The 19,842-nt window shown below is 38.2% G+C and overlaps 2 protein-coding genes across 3 annotated transcripts; one reads left to right on the top strand and one right to left on the bottom strand.

Annotated features, from left to right (window-relative positions):
- Positions 1–706: 706 nt before the first annotated feature.
- On the top strand, positions 707–14,181 carry LOC137940974 (uncharacterized). 2 transcript variants are annotated; one of them, XM_068786128.1, is made up of 13 exons: positions 707–1,030; positions 7,419–7,492; positions 8,106–8,189; positions 8,295–8,375; positions 10,890–10,970; positions 11,965–12,057; positions 12,161–12,340; positions 12,480–12,547; positions 12,664–12,715; positions 12,805–12,858; positions 12,947–13,039; positions 13,408–13,474; positions 13,831–14,181. In XM_068786128.1, exons 1-13 carry the CDS (start codon positions 889–891, stop codon positions 13,920–13,922), a joined length of 1,161 nt encoding a protein of 386 aa, XP_068642229.1. In that variant the 5' UTR covers positions 707–888; the 3' UTR covers positions 13,923–14,181. The 2 variants fall into 2 exon arrangements, with proteins under 2 accessions (XP_068642229.1, XP_068642230.1); XM_068786129.1 differs by lacking the exons at positions 8,106–8,189; positions 8,295–8,375.
- Positions 14,182–16,559: 2,378 nt separating this feature from the next.
- LOC137941344 (ethylene-responsive transcription factor RAP2-4-like) lies at positions 16,560–18,604 on the bottom strand. The gene has a single exon (XM_068786708.1). It carries the CDS (start codon positions 18,004–18,006, stop codon positions 16,882–16,884), a length of 1,125 nt encoding a protein of 374 aa, XP_068642809.1. The 5' UTR covers positions 18,007–18,604; the 3' UTR covers positions 16,560–16,881.
- Positions 18,605–19,842: the final 1,238 nt, after the last annotated feature.

Below are 19,842 nucleotides of genomic sequence, written 5' to 3'. Positions count from 1 at the left end.
TTTAACATATTTTATTATCAATTTAAAATATTTTTTAATTTTTTAATTGAGAGGGGGGCGTCGAGGGCGAGGCCGAGCGGCGGTAGCAAGGGAGTGGCGACAGCGAGAGGAGAGAGGGAGAGGCCAAAGGAGGTTGAGGCCGAGTGGCGATGAGAGGGCGAGAGGAGAGGGGGCGAGATGAGTGGGAAATAAAAGATATTTGATTTTTTTATTTAAAAAAATATTCAATTTTTTATTTAATGACGTAGCAGACGACGTGTTCATCTAACTTCACTACACTGATGACATGGTGACATGTAAGCAATCAAAGTTTACGTGTCACCTTTGATTATACACATGTACAATGGACCGGTCAAAGTTAGGTATTTTTCAAAATAATTTGATGTCATCATTATTTTTCAAAATAAGTTGTTTTAAATAGTTATTTTGGTGAAGATCCCTGATACATATCGTGTATCAGAATATTGTTCCATGATCCAAAAAGAACTCAAATTCTCACCGATGTATCTAAATGACGGATCATCATATGTGGTTTATGGGCCTGGGCCAGATCTCTTCTTTTATGGACCCAGTAGATTTACATTGGATTAACAACTCCGACATCAACGGCTGCAATCGTAGCATTAATGGCCCTACCTTCTCAAAATAAACAAATGACGTAAATAGCTCCGAGAGCCCGTGAGAAACTCGCTTCTGTCAGGGAAAATAAAAGGAAACGGCGAAGACCAGGACGAGGGAAGAACGAGGAATCCTTAGGGGGCGAGAGAGTCAGATTGGTCGCCGTGAATTAGCTAGATTTGTATATCCGTACAGATTCAGCGGCGTGCCTCTCTTCTTCTTCCTGTGCGTGAATCCAATTTGCTCTGACTCTCTCTCCAGCTGTAGGCCATGGACGGCGTCTTCAAGAAGCTTCGGACTCTTGACGCGTACCCGAAGATCAATAAAGATTTCTATAGCCGCACCCTCTCTGGCGGGGTAATCACCGTGGCCTCCTCCATCATGATGCTCTTGCTGTTTCTCTCCGAGCTTCGTATGTCCCTTTGTTCACCACGTTTCCGTTCTGTTGTTCGAATTTTTGTATTTCTCTTTTCGATTTGGATTACTTTGTCTATGTGAAGTTCGTTTAGTAGTATAATGTCATGAAAATGCCTTTTTTGCTGATAAATTGGCCAATATGGTACAACCCGGTCGGATATTTTTCTTTGGGAACATTGATCTGCATGAGCCTATAAAGGAAGTAGAGATTTGGTTGATGGAATCGTCTTATGGTGTTGTCTTATGGTTATTGTATCGTCCTAGACGTTGAATGTTCTATGAAGCAGGGATTTGGGCCCTTAGTAGTCAAAAAGTCATACAAAGCATCGAAGCTTCAGTCCCTTCTAGAAGTGGGAAACTGCTAGGCTGGTATTGTACTTAATTTCTGCAATGGAAACTAGAACAAAAATCTGATAATAATATTTAAGTATGTTCAGTATTTTGTTGGAGGTACGTCATTTCAAAGTGTCCTTTTGGAGCGCAAAGTAGAATTCTGCTGTGAAAACTAAGTTCAACTAGCGAAATTAAGGACGAACAAAGCATTAGATGGATATCTTTCTATAGACGATGTTGGACTGTAGTGTATGATCAAAAGGTGTCTGAAATAATGAGTTGACCAATATCCAGTGTTTGTTTTTTAATATGCCACTAGAATCCTTCTAGTAAATATATTCATAATAAAAAAAAAAAAACTATGTGACCCCTTCCTGGTAGTTCTTACATCATCTTATTGTTCTCAAATTGGTCAAATAGTTTAATATCTTTCAGTTTGAGAAAGGATGAATCCAAGAAGATGCAACAGCTGCTGTTTTGAACTTCTGCTTTCCACTCAGTAATTAGCCTGACTGTTGCAAATTTTTACTAACCGTACTGCTTCGGTAACTTAATCATATCCTTTTGAAATGAATATTTGCAACTTGCCAATTTAAAACACACTTCCATGAGTAAAAAAAAAAACAAGCTATTTAAAATATTTCATAGATGAAAATGGGAGAATTTACATCTCCAATACATGTACCAAAATAATTTTAGTCATTTAAATTGGTGATTTTTCTCTCGAGTACATCCAAACCAATTACTGTCAGCCCGTTTGTTTCTGAAAATTTTCATACATTTAAATACAGGTCCTAGAATATAATCAAGTACCATTTGTTCTTGTTGACTTCTTAATAGTATGATCGCTTATGCCGCATTTGACCACTCCAGAAAGGAAAGACTTGTAGGCATTGAGGAGAAATTCTTTATGGAATGTGATACGGTCATTCATTTTTTAAATGACAATTCACCACAGGATCAGAAACTAGGCTTGTCGCATCAAGTTTAAGTGATTTTGACACATGATCAATGTCATGCGATTTGAAACATTATTGTTCTCAGAATGGGTGATATGTATTACACATTTGTGAAAATGTATTTAATTTGGAACTTTTCATTGCAGTCTATATTGTGTTACCAGAGATAAATATCTTACTATGGATGATGTTGAACATATAGTATATGATTAAAAGGTGTATGAAATAATGAGTTGACCAATATCCAGTTTTTGTTTTTAATATGCCACAAGAAATCCTGCTAGTAAATGCAGTCATAATATAAAATAAAAGGATCAATTCAACCTCTTCTCAGCTGTCCTTCATCTCATCTTATCTATTATGTCTTGTCATTGTTCTCAAATTGGTTAAATTAACATCTTTCAGTTTGAGAAAGGTCCAATTGAGGCACAAGCAATGACTGCTGTTTTGAACTTCTAGAATTCCATCGGGACTAGACTGACTGTTGCAAATTGTTTTTATCTATACTGCTTGGTAACTTATTCAGATTCTTTTGAAGTGAATATTTGTGTTGAGTTTTGTGGTTTGAGCCCGATTCTATCCCAAAATGATAATCCATTAACTTTTCTTCTTATTTTTCAATATGAGACTTTTTCCCACTCAACATTCCTCATGTCCAGGCTTACACATAATGGGCCTGAGATATGGGCACTAACCTCTAATGGGGCACATAGACTCCTTCATGGAGCCTATACCACACAAACTCCTACCTTATAGAGCCAACAACACTCATATAATATGGGGAGCACATATTTGTCTTTAGCTCACATATACAACCTGCTCTTATACCATGTTGAGTTTTTTGTGTTGAGCCCGATTCAATCCCAATATGACTAGTCACTTAGGAGGCTTATTGCTCAACCTTATAACCCTTTAAATTTTCTTCTCATTTTTCAACATGGGACTTTTTCCCACTCAACAATTTGTTATTTGACTATTTAAAACTCTCTTCCACGAGTAAAATAAAAATAAAAATCCAAGCAATTAAAATTTTTAATAAAAGGAAATTGGAGAATTCACAACTCAAATACATATAGTAAAATAACTTTTACTTGTCTAAATCGGTATTTATTCTTCACAGTTATTGTGAGTGCATCCAAAACAATTGCTGTCAGGCAGTGTATTTCTGAAAATATACGTATATCTTAATATAGGGACTAAAATATAGTCAATTCCCATTTGTTGATGTTGACTTCTTAATAATACCATCAGCTAAGCCGCATTTGTCTCTCTAGAAGGGAAACTCTTGTAGGTGTTGAGGACAAATTCTTTATGAAAAGTGATATAGTCATCATTTTATAAATGACAATTCAAGACAGTGTATGGAACTATGGATTAGAAGCTAGGTTGTCACATCAGGTATAAGTAATCTCTGGTCAAATTACTAGTATCTTGCAATTTGAAACATCATTGTTCTCTGAATGGTGGGAGAATGATTGATGTATATCATGGGCTTTCAAAATAATTACTGTATTTGGAACTTCCCAGTGCAGTCTATACTGTGAATTGGCATTGTGAATTGGTCTTACAAGTCGCTATGGCTCAAATTTGTAGATACCCAAAATAGTACTAAGATAGATACTGCAGAATTTGATTCCCGATTCCTGATGTATTTGGAACCTAAAAGTCCTGTATGAATGTTTTTTATTTCTTTTCTGAATCAGCTTTTTTTCTTTTTTCTTTTGAGTGCATTATTTTCTTTTAGAGATGTTATAATAGTATCTGCTTTTCTGAAGCAAAATTATCAGGCTGATTGTGCATGAATAAAAGGCTTAGGTATCAATGGAGCTTATAATGATGCAGTCCAATGGCAATGTTTCCTCTCCTGTGAGAGACAGATTGACCTTTATGGCAGTGCACCTTCCAGCAGATGGTATCAGCTTTCTTTAAATAAAATCATCTTGCTTGTATCTAATTAAGAGGATTTAGACATCACTTGGACCTTATAATGATGCAGTTCATCCAGCAGTGGTATTGATTCTTTTGGTTAAAATTTTCCTTTCTGAGGTGTCAATGAGTTGGTAATAATTTACTAAATATAAAACAGAATGGAACGGGTGGATGTAAAATTCTGCTCTAGAGATATCAGCTTTTCTGAAATAAAATTATTTTATTGACATTATATTAAAAAAAGCTTTAGGCATCACTCAGACCTTATAATGATGTAGTTCAATGGCACATTTTTGTCGTCTCGTATGAGAGATTGAAGTTTAGGCATCATCCAAACCTTATAATGATGTAGTTCAATCAAATTTTTCTCCTATGAGAGATTGAAAAGAAAGAGAGAGGGGGGGGGGGGGGGGGGGGGGGGGGGGGGGGGGGGGGGGGGGTGGAGGAGGGGGGCGCAGATGTTTTGTTCTCTTGTCAGAAATATGGAGAGAGGGAAGGAAGGAGGGATAGGTCTAGTAAGGTCATTTATTTGTGCTTTTATGTAGGATAGACAAGTTTGAGCCATTTTATTTGATAGGATTGGGTCGGTTCCATCCCAAAATGACTAGCCACTTAGGAAGCCTGTTATTCAGCTTTTTAAGCCAATAATTTTTCTTAACATTCATTTGTTTATATAGACTATTCTTACGACTTCTAAAACCGTTTAATCTCCATGGATGATATAGATGTGATTTATTTGTTTGTTGGTGATTTATGAGATGAAGTATCACTACTCAAATCCTAAAAGAGAAATTTGAAGCGGGTTTAAGGGGAAGTTCTGTTTGAACTTACACCAGCTTTGGCTGTGAATTCATGTTATAAATCTGAACTTCTAGTGATGGCATGAAGACATCAATCTATACAGTGTTTGAGAGTAATTTAAAAAGGTGTGGGTGTACATAATCCAATGGCAGATGTTTTGTTCTCCTGTCAGAAATATGGAGAGAGGGAAGGAAGGAGGGATAGGTTCTGTAAGGTCATTTATTTGTGCTTTTATGTGGGATAGACAAGTTTGAACCATCCTATGTGATAGGATTGGGCCGGTTCCATCCCAAAATGACTAGCCACTTAGGATGCCTATTAGTCAGCTTTATAAACCAATAATGTTTCTTGACATTTGTTTATGTGGACTATTACTACTAAAACTGTTTAGTCTCCATGGATGATATAGAGTGATTTATTTGTTTGTTGGTGATTTATGTGATGAAGTATCACTACTCAAATCCTAAAAGAGAAATTTGAAGCGACTTTAAGGGGAAGTTCTGTTTGAACTTACACCAGCATTGGCTTTGAATTCATGTCGTAAATCTGAACTCCTAGTGATGGCATGAAGACATCAATCTATACAGTGTTTGAGAGTAATTTAAACACGAAAATTAATCTGCTCTAGTAATGACTATTAAGTTTCCATTGCAAAATGTACCGTGCTAGAGGGACCAGGAAATAGCACCAAAAATTTCACTAGCTGATGTGGCAATTTTTCACATCAACAAACCACCACATCAACATTGGACCACATCAGTTTTTGTTCCGAGGAAAGAATCGAGCATTCTTCTTCTTTCTTTTCTTTTTTTAAAGCAGAACAAAAAGAAAAACAAAATTATCTTGTCACTTCCATATGAAAGGACTTTGAAGCTAAATTTCTCTTTATTTCAGTTTTAGTAATTTAGAAATAATTTCATGAAACCATGCCTATAGACAGGATTTCCAGAGACCTAGGACAGAAAGAACCACAAAACAAGACCAACTCAGTTGATTTTCAACACCCAATCCTAGATTCACAACAACTGAAGAGCACCCTGGCTGCTGTGAAAAGAAGTGGAAGCAAGCAGTAACTTAGGGGAATTTTCCCAACAGGCTCTCCTACTTTAAATGATGGCATGAGTTTCTTTGCTTAGAACCATAATGAAATTAATGAATCCAGCCCTGATTGGACCAGCAGTACTAGAATCCTCAAATGATTCTCAAAGTCTTGATGAAACTAGACAAGTTATATCTGACTCCACCGAAACCAAAGCCACTGACCTCCAACAGAAATAAAATTTTTGGGGGAAAAAAGTTCTCAAAAACTTGCCAGAATATAGAACCTAGCAAATACTGACATTCAGCAATGACCAGATACTCTTTGCCAAAATTCACAGGAAAGTCTGGATGGAACGAAAGATATAAAAAAAAAAAAAAACCTTTGATAAGATGAAGAATGGAGATTCCAGGCGAGATTGGTAAAAGAACAATTGAAATAATTTGAAGATCAGAACATATCGAGAAACACAATTTCTTGGGCTTTTCTGTAACCTATCTATCATGATTTTCAACTATGTTTTTAGCTAAGATGACTTGGATTGCCTAATAAGCTATGGCATCAATCTGGTCTGATGTGGCATCCTAGCCACGTCAGAGTGGCTAAAAGTTGTTATAATAGTGGTTATACTGAATTCCGTTTAACAATTTCATCTCAAATGTTGTGTGGGTTTACGTATTAGTGGCAATAATCTTACATGGTTGGATATTAGGAAAAGCTATGTGGTAATTAGTTGGGAAAAGATCTCTCCTAATTTCAGATAGTTATGTTGGCATAGACCTGGACCCAACTTTAACATGGTACCAGAGTAAGACATCTACCTTGTTGGGCTCATTGTATGCCTCATTTAGTTTGTACCCTGTTTGTGTTGTTCATATATTAGACCCTTTGTTTGTTTGAACAGGTCAGGACACGAGGGAGAGTATTAGTGGGAATAATCCCATGGGTTAATAATAGGTAAAGTTATGTAGTTAAGGTGGGAAAAATTTTTCTAACTTCGGTTTGTCATATTGGGATGGACTTGGACACAACTATAACAAGTTGCCAAGTACATATTGAGAAACACTATATTTTAGGCATTTCTGCTTTTCCCAGTTCAAAGTGTTTGGTCTTTTCAACAATCACAATCTCTTCAAGAGGTTTTTATTGTTTTTTCACTGATAGCTATCTTTCTTTTATATTAGTTGAATTATGGCTGTTATTAGACAAAAAAGGTTAGTGAGAATGGTCTTTTTGCTCTCCTCTCTTCCTAATTCTTAACAGCATGGTCTGCTTAGTTTTTTTTACTTAAATATTAACTCATGCTATTATTTTCATTTCAGGCTTATATCTTCATGCAGTTACAGAGACAAAGCTTGTTGTGGACACTTCAAGAGGAGAAACTCTACGCATAAATGTACAAAAACTATCCTGTTCTGAAATATTTCCTATGCTTGACCCATTCATTTTAAAAGTCTTGCTTACATCAGCATCAGAAGTGTTTAGGTCCTGTACAACCTATTGAAGATTGCTTAGGTAGGGATGACAATAGTGGGTGGAGAGTTTTGCTGCTGGTTCTCCTTTACTTTAAGTGGAACTATAATGTTTGTCTTCAATTCTTTTTCAGATTTGTGTTTCCTTTTAAACCTTACGAATCGTTTATTTTAATTGTTTGATAAAGAAATGATTAAGATAGTGTATGTTATGTCTTTCTGTGATCTATGTATAGAAAAATTCAGTCACCCTCCAAATCCTATCTCCACTTCTGAACTTGAAACCCCAGAGCCAGTTGTAGCATGTCAAGGAAGGTTCACTGTTACCATCCCCATGCTTCCGAAGAAGCCCTGAGTCTAAATATGCTACATGTGCCTATCTCCTCTGTCATTTAGCTTTTCATTAAGCTATGATTCCCAATATTCACCTGAAAAATTTCCCTATTTCTGGGGTGCTTAAAAGAAGCAAAGAATGTACCCTGTTCAGTTTAATAATTATTGATGAAATTTGGCTCTCCTTTGTTCTTGAAAGTGCAGTTTGATGTCACATTTCCAGCCCTTCCATGTTCCATCCTCAGTCTTGATGCCATGGACGTCAGTGGAGAGCAACATCTTGATGTAGTAAGTTTAGCCAAGGGCAGACTTGAACTTTATGCTCAATTTATATGGTCTATTGATTCTTTAGGATATGAGGAAGCATAGTAAATGCATCTAGTTTGCTTGCAGAGACATGATATAATTAAAAAGAGGATTGATTCACATGGGAGTATGATTGAGACTAGGCAAGATGGAATTGGTTCACCTAAGGCAAGTAGCTTGCTACATCATCTTTTTTGTTTTTTTGTTTTTGTTTTTGCAAAGTAGTATTTTGCTACATCTTGCCGTGGCTTTCATTTTCTTATAAAAAATTCTAGGTTTAAATTTTTTCTCCTACTCAAAGTTTTTACCTTGTTTGTTACTTTCTTTTGATGGAATATGTTTCTAATCTTCTATAGGTAATAGCAATTTCGTACTACTTTCTCTAATAAAATTGAGACTATTTGGTTGAAGAAGTAGAATATTTGAAAGCTTATTGTCAACTTCACATATGATGCACCCCTAACCCCAGTGAGACTTGGCCATAGTAACTCTCTCGAGAACCCCCTAGTTGGCCACTAAGCTCTATTCCTACATTTATGAATATTACAGGATGAGAAATCACTTAATGATGTTGTTTCCTTTACATGGACCTAAATGAAAGAATGAAGGGCAGGGCTACAAATTGAGTCAATGGACAAAGGATACACACTGGGACGAGGAAGGAGAGTCTAGCAAAGGCCTTTTGCATGTCCTAAATTTTGCTAGTGCCTGAGCAATTCTATTACCATCTTCCTTGGAATGCCAGCAAATGTTTCTCATTCTGTTCCGTGAAGAGTCTATTGAGCATGGGACCAGCCCCCCGGGAAGCTAGAGGTAGCCAAGACCCTTGCAATCAAGATCTCTTATTCCTGTTTAATCTCCTCTGGGCCAAAACAAGAAACAAAGAACAGACATTACTTGTGCTGCAGTACCAGGGAAAGCTCTCAGTTTTAAATTTTATGACACAATATGTTGTTTTGAGAATGATGAGAGAAGACAATAAGCCGGTTTTTATTTTCGAATCAAGAGTAACTCCCGAGTAAGGAATGAGTACATGAAGAGAAGATACATGATAAAAGAAAAACAAACAAAACAAAGCACGATTCCACAACAAATGGCTTCAAAGTGATGTTAGAGGAGGAGCAAGGTTCCTACAGCGAGGTGCTGCCAAGATACTCTTTCCCAATCTAAAGTGTTAATAATGTTGTTGACACTGCTTGGGGTGTGCTGCCAAGATATATCTTTATTCTTACTTAAGTCCTCAATTTCATCAAAATACATTAAAAACTATCTAAGAGGGGATTTCTTCCCAATAGCCCAGCTGATGCCAACCACAGACTCCCCTTCAATGATTAAGAGAGCCATGAACCTTCCCGCATAGAGTCTAATGCCTTATAATAAGGCCCTCAACTCCACCAAGATAACATCTCTAAGACCTTACTCCACCTGGACCCAGCTTGCTCCAAGGGTGACAATGTTTTAAAGGAAAGAGAATTTCCCACCGACGCGACAGATATACCAGAGAAGTAGCTAGTGTTTTTGCAAGAAATTTTCAATGCAAAAAATTGAGGCTTGTTTACCAAGTAACTTCCTCAGCTTTATCAACCAGTTCACAAAAAGACCATTTTCCAAAGTAGGAAATACTATTTGGGGTTTAGCTATGGTTGCAGTACCATGGGAAATTTGGAAGGAACATAGTAGAAGAAACTTTGAATTCAAAGGCAGCATATCGGGCTGTAGTAAACTTTCTAATTCATGAAGTCCTCCGCTATATATGACAATGGTTCAGTGAGCTTAAGAACCTGCCCCCTTTCTCTCATTTAATGAAGATCCTCCCCAAGAATTGCCACCTTGGGTCCCTCCTCCTTTGGGCTGGCTCAAATTTACTTCAGCTTCCAGGTCAATCCCGGATCTTCTGGCGTGGGAGACATAGTAAGAGATCACTCAGGAACACTCCTACCATACACTGGTCTGGTGGGTTTGGAAGTTCAATAGATGCAGAAATTCTGGCGTTGCTAGGTGTTCAACTCTTGGTTCAGAAAATTTCTATCCCACCAATATTTTAAGGAGATTCAGCAGTCATAATCTCTTGGGTTGAGAGGGAAAAGGCCACCATAGAAGCATAAGAATACTTACCAAGTAATATCCTTTTGTGCTCAGAGGAAGTTATTGAATTGAATTGAATTGAATTGAAGCACTCCATAGGAAATTCTCTTGCTGACTGGCCTGCTAAGCTGGGGTCTCCCACCAACTACTAGTTATTGGGAGCTCTTTTGCCTTGTAATATCGAGGCATTGACCATTATTGTTTTATTTATAATCTGTTTATGCAATAAAAGCTACACTCCATTTTTTTTAAAAAACACTATGCTTTCTTTCAACTAAGATTTAAAGTACTTGAAATACCATATACATGAGAAGCTTTACCTAAAGAATAGTGGTTCTAGCTTTTAAGCTTTGTCTTTGCTCCTCTTCTTGCATTCCACGTACATATGTTTCTATTTTTGAAGAGAGAGAAAGAGTGAGAGATTAACGTATCTATCTTTCTCATCTTTACTTCTTCTTCTGTAGCCTTTTGCTTGTATTCGTCTATCTTCTTGATCTTTTTTCCTTCTTCTGTAGCCTTTTGCTTGTATTCATCTTTCTTCCTGATCTTTTTTCCTTCTGTAGCCTTTTGCTTATATCCATCTCCTATTTTCTGCAGATTGAAAAGCCCTTGCAGAGACATGGTGGGAGGCTTGAACACAATGAGACATACTGTGGTTCTTGTTATGGTTCAGAAGAGGTACGAATTCAGCAATAGCACATAATTACTAACCAAGTAAGGCGATTTTGGAACTTATATTACAGAGCAATTTTTACCTAACATGCACTTACTGTGGCCTTTTCAAATAAGGCTGTGACTGGGTAATGATAAGCATGGTTAAGGGTTATTCTGTTGACTATTGCAATTACTCTATACCTGTACCTATCGTTCTTTTGAGCCCCATAAGGGGTGTTCCTTTATCTCTTTATTTACTTGAATGCTCGAAGTGGATGGGCAAATAAGTAAATATATCCGTAAAGCTAAAGGTTAAGAGATAACTTTGTGAAATCTTTATATTATCAATAAAAATCTATGAACATATAAGAAAGTCAATGTAGAACTGTGTGTTTTTCAATGAGAGAAGGAAGGAAGTTGAAGAGAAAATGAAACAGAGAAGACTGGGGATTTAGTGGAGTTGCCACTGAAGTCACAGTAACCAGATTAAGGGTCAGGGTCAACCCTAATCCTCCTATAATAACTTAAGTGAGTTACACTGATACGACCAAAACACAGCCCCCAGCCCCCCACACACACAATACATGAACCAGGAAAAATAAAAAGTGAAGCAGAAACTATAACATAATACCACAAATATCTCCCAACTGAGAGAGGGATATAAATACTAAAGTATCCCTATGAGAAAAAAGTGAAATGCCCTTGGGGCTACATTTTCGAACAATTAATTAAACGTATCATTCACTAATTTTTAACTATGTGCCACATTACCCTCAGAATAAATGTGTGATCTGATAATTGTTGTAGACTGCAGTTTATTTGTGTCTCTTCCATTTAATGAACAGTAAAAAAGGCAATCTTACTGAAGCAGGTAAGAAATTTTGTACCATAACTGTACTCAGGTGGATAAACAGAATCAGGTAGAATTGTCAGCCCTAATTGAGTATTTTAACTCTGTTTTCCTTCATTTGCTTTCCATATTTGACTACTGCATCTGAGTTTCTGACTCCTGTTGCAGTCTGATAAAGATTGTTGTAACTCGTGTGAAGAAGTTCGGGAAGCATACAGGAAGAAAGGTTGGGGACTTTCAGATCCTGACGTGATTGACCAGGTATTTATCAATCAAGGCCTTCCTTTACCTTTCTTTATTTAGTCACCAGGACATATATGGGGATATGCATAATTCATACATTCTTGTTTTTTTATATCTTTAGTGCAAAAGAGAGGGTTTCCTCCAAAGGATTAAAGATGAAGAAGGAGAAGGATGCAACATATATGGATTTTTGGAAGTTAATAAGGTGGCAGGGAATTTTCATTTTGCTCCTGGGAAAAGCTTCCAACAGTCAAATGTTCATGTACATGATCTGCTGGTATTCCAGAGGGATAGCTTTAATGTATGACTGATCCACAATTATGTGATATTCCTTGTATTTTAAGAAAATTTTCACATTATCCTTGGGGCATTCTTAGACCTTTGTCTTATATGTTCTTTGTTGGCAATAATATTTTTCAATATATTTGTATCTGTTCCAGGTAAGCCACAAAATCAATAGATTAGCTTTTGGAGATAATTTCCCTGGTGTTGTCAACCCTCTTGATGGGTAGTGTGACTCTTCCTTACCTTTTAAACCTTTTCTCTTTAGAGAAGACTGTAACATCAAGAAGATTCTTCTTTTGTAAGTAGAACAATGACTTTATTTTTGTTTCTGCATTTAAGGGTGGAATGGACACAACAGACAGCTCATGGGATGTATCAGTATTTTATAAAGGTTGTCCTTCTTGTTTCCAAGTTATGAATTTGGTGAGTCTGGTAATGTTTTGAGTTCAAATGGTTATTGGTTTTTTCTGTTTATTTCAGGTGGTTCCAACCGTTTACACCATCATAAATGGGCACAAAATCCAGTCAAATCAGGTGAGAACACATCCAAGTTGCTTTTATCCGCCTTATTCCATGTGATTGTCAGTATTAAGTGATAATGTTTTGTTACCCTGTCACGCAGTTATCTGTAACTGAGCACTTTAGGGGAACTGAATTGGGTAGAGTTCAGGCACTTCCTGGAGTATTTTTCTTCTATGACCTTTCTCCAATAAAGGTATGAAATTTTATTCCATGTTTGGTTTCAAGATCTTGGTTCTACTACTTACCATTTGTTTGTATTAGTTCGGATGTATGTCTTGTCTTCCGTGTTTGGTTTCAAGATTTTGGTTCTACTACTTACCATTTGTTTGGATTTATTTCTTGTTATTCTGTGTTTGGTTTCAAGATCTTGGTTCTACTACTTATCATTTGTTTTTATTTGTTCGAATTTATGTCTTTTTATTCTACTTTTGATTTCAAGATCTTGGTTCTACTACTTATTATTTGTTTCAATTTGTTGAGTATATGTCTCTAGGAGCAGAGTCATTTTGCCTTTGGGATTTTCTCTAACGAAGAAACTTCATTTGAATGAATTGTTTCTAGGTAACTTTCACTGAGCAACATGTCTCATTTTTGCACTTCCTGACAAATGTTTGTGCCATTGTTGGAGGTAAAGTCCATCTTCCTCTTTATTCTCTTACGGTGGGTGCATAGGCATATTCTTCTTTAAGCAGTACCTTTTCAATGAATGAACTAGTGTTATTTTTTAAGTTCAATTGCCTGGATATTCATTCGCCTGTGACAAATTAATTGATCTCTTGAACTGGAAGTTGGTTCACCAATTGTTTAATATCTATTCATGCAATTAAAAAAAAAACACTCTCGTCTCTTGAGGAACTTCATCTTTCCTAATCTTTCGTCTGCAACTCGTTTTGAGATATTTTGCGATTAATTTACAAACAGGCTGCTCATATTATTTCTTCTGGTAAGGACTCGTGAGATTTTTTTTTTTTTTTTTTGGTACAGGTATTTTCACAGTATCTGGCATTATAGATTCTTTCATATATCACGGGCAAAAAGCGATCAAAAAGAAAATGGAAATAGGAAAATTCAGCTGAGATCAACCCTACAGGACTCTTGTCTTCCTGTGTGACCTTGAAATGGCTCTTGGAAAGAGGAGTAGCTGAGAAACTTTAACATTGCCACTGAAGCCACTGCTTCCTGCCGTCAGAATATTTCGCTCATTTAGTAGGGTCAGTTTTTCTAGCTTTAGACATCCATTATTTTTTTCTTTGTTCCTGTAAATTGGCATTTGGCTTTTAATATCTGTCAAAAAGTAGTGAAAATTCAAATTAAAAAAATAAAATTATTTACGGCCCCTAAGAACATAGCTAAAATTTCCCTTTTTGAGCATGTTTCTCATCATCTAAAAACACAGAAGCACAGAACCGATTGGTTTCTTCCTTATTAAATATCTGTTCAGGTTCATCTCGAAGTGGTTAGTTCATATTAGGATAAAATTATAAAATTTAAAAAAATTAGGATAGAATAATTCCTATTAACACTAACACTCAGCTTTGATATCTAGAGGCCTAAATAAGTCGATGATATAAATTAAGTGAGACACGGATTAGGCCTAACAAAACTCAGAAGCTTAAACCGGACTTCTTCTCAGGTTTAGGTTTAGGTCCTCGATTTGATTATGTAGAGATGCAAACAACTTTTCAGTGGCGATTAAAAATAAAAAGTTGGAAAATTTGATCCTGATTTCTTTTTGTTGCCTCCGTTTTCAGTTTTTATTTGAATATGTTAAATATAAAGGAAGAAGCTAGTAAACACTGTGATCAAATGATGAATATGTTTACTAGAATCATGCTCTGCTAATGGAAATCAAATGATGAACCTCACAGTGTGATAATGGGACTGATATAGTGGAGATTTGATCCCCACTAGAAATGCCTTCAATTACCATACACATTCATTCCAAATTTTTCTCCTCTCTTCTTCCTTTCACCGTGTCCCTTCCATCACCGAAAACCCCATTTGAAACTGTCCACCACTGAATTATGGCTTCCTTCCATTCTTCAAATATCATATTATACCCATCTCCAGATTCGAGAGAGAGATTCTTCCTCCATTTCTAGACACTCCACAGCAGAGAAAAGCTCGGCTTTTCTGAGAAAAAGAGCAGATTCCAGCAGCTGAATATACCCAACGACGTGTAAAGCATCACAGCTTCTCCAAAACAGAATATCACCTTCTTCCTTTCACACTTGAAAAATCTCAACTCTGCACAGAAGCAGCTGATCCCACTAAGCCTGGATTGGAAATACAATAACCAGAGATAATGGGAAAGCTCCCCAAATTGGCTTTTCAGACTGTACTGACATTGGCCGAGGAGAGGAGCTTTTTACGTGTTGGACTGGAAGAGGTATAAAAGAATAAAGGGTTGCACTGGTTATCCTGAGCATTCCCACCTCATCTTAGGTGGGTCACCCAACCACTCTTTTTTTTGAAATTCTGAATTGAGAAGCAAAAGAGAGATTGCTGATACTTCTCTACCTCCCTTGCTTTATCTGTGAAAGATTTTCTATTGGGTTTGCCAACCAGTCACGAAAGTAACCTAGCTTAACTTTCATGTGAATATCATTAAACTTAGGAAGCTGTTCATTTTACTTTCTGCAAGAAAGTAATTCTCAACAAGACAATTTGTGGATGCCTCCAAGGAATGGCGGGATCCACTCTTTTTGACTTCTTGGTGGAAAAATGGACGGTGCAGATGGATTGATGGAACCCATGACAGCATATGATAATCAAGTTGTTCATGTAAAATAATGAAGTACAGTTGAAAGGTTCGTGATAAGCGTGGTGGGTATCTCCTCTGCTTTCTATCTTCTTTGGCTTTTTGGAAAAAGCTCGGCTGAGGAACCATCACTCTTGAGCTTAGCTAAGAGGGAGGGGGAGAGAGAGAGAGAGAGTCGCTTTCTGCGCAGGACAAGGAAGTCATCAATTCATACTGATTTGTGATGTTTACTGTACAATTTCACATGTTGGGGATCCCATGATTATATGCAGCTGTAGCTTGGCTTTACGTTGAAGGCACTCCAGTGAAATTTGGACTTCGAGATCCCATTTTTTTTTTTTTTTTTCCGTAAAGAATTTGCAACTGGGTCTCCTTTGTACCCAGTTAGGCAATCAGATTACTCGGATTGAAATCGGGTATAAGAAATTTTTATATGAATCGGGGAATGAGGAGTTCGTGACGTCCTCTAACATGGCTGGAAAGTCGGCCTCGCCGGACGTCCGATTCAGAGCTCTGGAGAGAGGGGATTGTATTCTGCCTTCAATCGTTACCATCGTTTCTGTAATGGAAAGGAGCAAGTGGAGAGAACGAATAAGCTTTGCACACATTTTTTTATAGCTGTTTCAGTTTTTTTAAGATTCACTGTGAGGCCTTCTTTCCCTTACGAAAAAAATATCAAGCTTCCCCATCTGAGTTTTCATGGGAAGTTCAACAAACTTATGAAATTCCAGGTTTTTTTTCTCGTCCCTCCACTCTCTTCTACCACACACATACACAAGAACCCACAGTGCTTCTTCGTCGCAAAATCATTACTCCCCTCGTCACCATTCCAAACAATGGAACCACAGCAACATATGGATTCTGGAAGGCATTCAGATATGCAAGCCGAGGGAGAGAAAAAGATGAACAAGAAGCCAAGGCTCAGGATTTGAAACGGAAGGGCATAATAATATAATTAACACTAATAACATAGACGGGCATAAAGATTGAAGCAAATTATACAAGAAGGACATTCTGTTCCAGGCAAATGCAAGAAAAACTAGACACTGCCAGGAACATTCACATACATATTACAGACACGATGATGAAAACAAACTAAAACTCTTTCTTCCCCACAGTAACCCTGCAACTGCTTAAAACTCCATTGCAGTAGCTACTTTAACATCCATCCCTCATCAAATAGAAGGGACCTAGACCTATGACCTCAAAAGAAAAGAGAAAATTTAAAAAAGAAAAAAAACATGTCCTGAAAGGAAAAAAATACACAGCACATCTTAAGAAAGAATCGCCTCCCAGTCGATCTCAAACGACGGGAACTTCTGCAAGAGAAAGCTCTCAGGCTCTTCCCAAGGGGGCTCGTTGAAATCGGGAAACTTGATATCCGAAGCCGGAGAAGAGCCAGCCGACTCGTCGCTTTCGCTTTCCGCTTTACAACAATATTCCGAACTCAGGTCGCCGCTGCCGATCTCACCACCTGATGCTGTGGATGAATTTGAGAGAACCTCTTCCGTCGGCTGAGGCGAAGTGGGTGTCGTCGAAGTCGCTGTAGCTGGGCTACCGGCACTCCCCTGCTTCTGCGAATTAGCCAAGCTCTGACAAATTGCTTGAAGCTTCGCGTCAACGGAGGAAGGAAGAGGCCGGTAGTTCCCGAACTCGCCCGCAAGGTGCGACCCCTGGTGCCTCAGATGCGGGAAATTCAGGCGGGCAAAATCTCCGCGGAGCTTGTAGGCGGCCCTATCGTAGGCGAGAGCAGCCTCCTCGGCGGTGTCGAAGGTACCGAGCCAAAGCCTGGTGCGATTCTTCGGGAGGCGGATCTCCGCCACCCATTTCCCCCAGTGCCTCTGTCGGACCCCGCGATACAGCTTCGTGGGCTTCGGTAGGGAGCCGATGTGCTTCATGGGTTGCGCCCTCGGAGCAAGGAAATTCAAGGGCTTCTGTTGCTGTTGCCTCCAGTGGCTGCCGGCGCCAGCGGCGGCCGCGGCAAGTGCCATCTGCTTCTGTTGTTGCTGGAGCTGGATTTGAAGCTGGATTTGTTGGATTTGAGAAGGACTCAAGTGGTTGAGCCCGATCTGGCCCACCTGGGGGAGGGTCGGATGCTGTTCCTGCGAGAACCCTTGGAAGTCCATGTGGGTCGCCGATGTGGAACAAGGATTGGGAAGAAAGGTAATTTGAGAAGAGAGGGGGGAGGAGTAAGAAGAGATAGTGTAAGGAGAAGGAGGAGAAGAAGAAGGAGAAGAAGAAAGAGGAAAAGAAGTAGAAGAAGAAAAAGGAGATGGGGATGTAGAGGAGTCCTCAGAAGCACCTTTGATAAAAGGTTTCAGTGCGTTCATGAGCTCGCCTCTGAAAGGATCTGAGAAAACAGGTCTGCTACTACTGTAGACGTCGACAGCCGTGGCCATGATTAGTCTCACAAGCAGAGAAAAGAGATTTTCAGGCAGAGAAAAAAAAGACCTGCAAATGAAGCTAAAAAAAAAAATAAGAGAAAACTATGCAAATGCCCAACACCTGTTTCTAATCAAAATCAAAGAACAGGCAAGGATTTAAAAGACCCACTTAGGCTATCCTGCAATAGCAAAGAGAACAAACCCAGAAAATCTTTCTACACAAAAACAAAGATAAAATTCTTCAAGACCACCTAAAAACCGAGGGACAGCAAAAACACCCTCTTGGCCGACCAAACTAAAAATCCAAAAACAAAAACCGAAAACCCAACAAAAAACAAGAGCTGGATCTCTGTTCTGATTCACCTGGCTTCCAAAAAAACCTTCCTAAGTTTGCCTTTCTTTGTTTTAAAAAAAACAAACTCAAATTTCTTTGAAAAAGATTTTGCAGAAGACAGATGAAGACAGAAAGGGATTCAGAGAAGCGGGATGTTCCAGAGGGGGGGGGAGGGGGGAAGAGGAAGAAGGAAGATCAAATCACAGGAGAATGAGAAGCAAAAAAATTTCTCTCAAAAAAATCGCTCTCTTGTTTCAGGACCTCTCGCTTTGATGTGTCTCTCCCAGCAGGCGTGTCACTCCAGTTTATATAAACCTCTTTCCTCTATTTTCTTAATCTAAATCCCGCTAGCGCCTTCACTTAATCACCACGAAACCGCTTTACCTCCCCGTCAACTTCGCTCTGATGTCACCCCCCTCCTATTCCACCTCGTCCTCCAATCGGACGCTGACACGTTAGTCCTCATCTCTTCGGTTACCTCCACCTGCCCGTCACACACCGCCAGGTGTCATTACTTCTACACGTGTCACCTTCATACTGATCCTCTCCTAGTTGACTTATTCGCCCCAGTTACCACTTCGGTTAGCTTAACCAGGTTCCTCCCCGGCTCGGCTTTGTCACTCTCTAGCAATCTAACCCCCGGCCCCACTTTTCACCATCTTCTCAATCAGACAAATCCCAACGTTGAATCAACATGATCTTGTAATATAGGGATGAAACCGCGTACCGGCCCCACAACTCGATAGGGTTGAGACCGGGTTTTTCTATAGCCAGACCAAGTTAAAAAACCAGGGACGGGGTTAAAGATTTAAAATAGTGAAATCGATTAGACTAAAATAGTGGGGCACAACTACAAAGGGGCCCACCATTTTGTAGCACATTATGAACCTTCTGGAGACATCCACAAAATCAGATAAGTTTCTCCCATTTAAAATTCTAGAATTACGTTAGAGTGATTAGGGGAGAATTAATAAATAATTAAGAGCCATTAACGTCAATTAATAATAAAAAATTAACCCAATTTTGGCACATAATGCTTTGTATAATATTGTCAAATGAAGATAAGGCTTTCATCACAGCCACGATTATACCATTTTTTAAGTAATAAAAACTTATTTATTCGAGTTAGATTAGGCTAATTAATTGAGTGGATGAAGAGGCCGTTGGTGATTAACAGTTGAAACAGAGACGGCTGTGTTTTTTAATTACTTTTTTCACTAATGTTGGCCACGATTGGTTGTTAGACCATTACCGATTTATAAATGTTTTAATTAATATTTTTTAAAAATAAAATAAATATTTTTTAAATATTAAAAGCGGGTAATTTATTGGAAGGTACGGGTTAGTTGGAAAGCGGCAGCAATGACAAAAATGTTTTAAATATTTTAATTAAGTAAAATAGAATGACGAAAGACTCAGCAGCTGACGAATAAATGCGGCGGTTCAACTGCAGCTTCACTTAACCAGAGTTAAGTAACGACGACAAAGCATCGTCAATTGCGGCGCGTGGAAGCTTT

This window comes from Aristolochia californica, unplaced genomic scaffold (assembly GCF_029961685.1).
Source record: "Aristolochia californica isolate CCGP_79_NKW_82.1479 unplaced genomic scaffold, dmAriCali1.0.hap1 SCAF_9, whole genome shotgun sequence".
NCBI classification, from domain to species: Eukaryota; Viridiplantae; Streptophyta; class Magnoliopsida; order Piperales; family Aristolochiaceae; genus Aristolochia; species Aristolochia californica.
This window is presented reverse-complemented; position numbering and strand designations above follow the sequence as displayed.

Excerpts from the sequence above, each read along its gene's own strand:
- LOC137940974 (XM_068786128.1), top strand. The coding sequence starts at position 889 with ATGGACGGCGTCTTCAAGAAGCTTCGGACTCTTGACGCGTACCCGAAG. Across the intron at positions 12,058-12,160 it reads ATCCTGACGTGATTGACCAG|TGCAAAAGAGAGGGTTTCCT; the intron begins GTATTTATCAAT and ends TTATATCTTTAG. Across the intron at positions 13,475-13,830 it reads TGTTTGTGCCATTGTTGGAG|GTATTTTCACAGTATCTGGC; the intron begins GTAAAGTCCATC and ends TTTTTGGTACAG.
- LOC137941344 (XM_068786708.1), bottom strand. The coding sequence starts at position 18,006 with ATGGCCACGGCTGTCGACGTCTACAGTAGTAGCAGACCTGTTTTCTCA.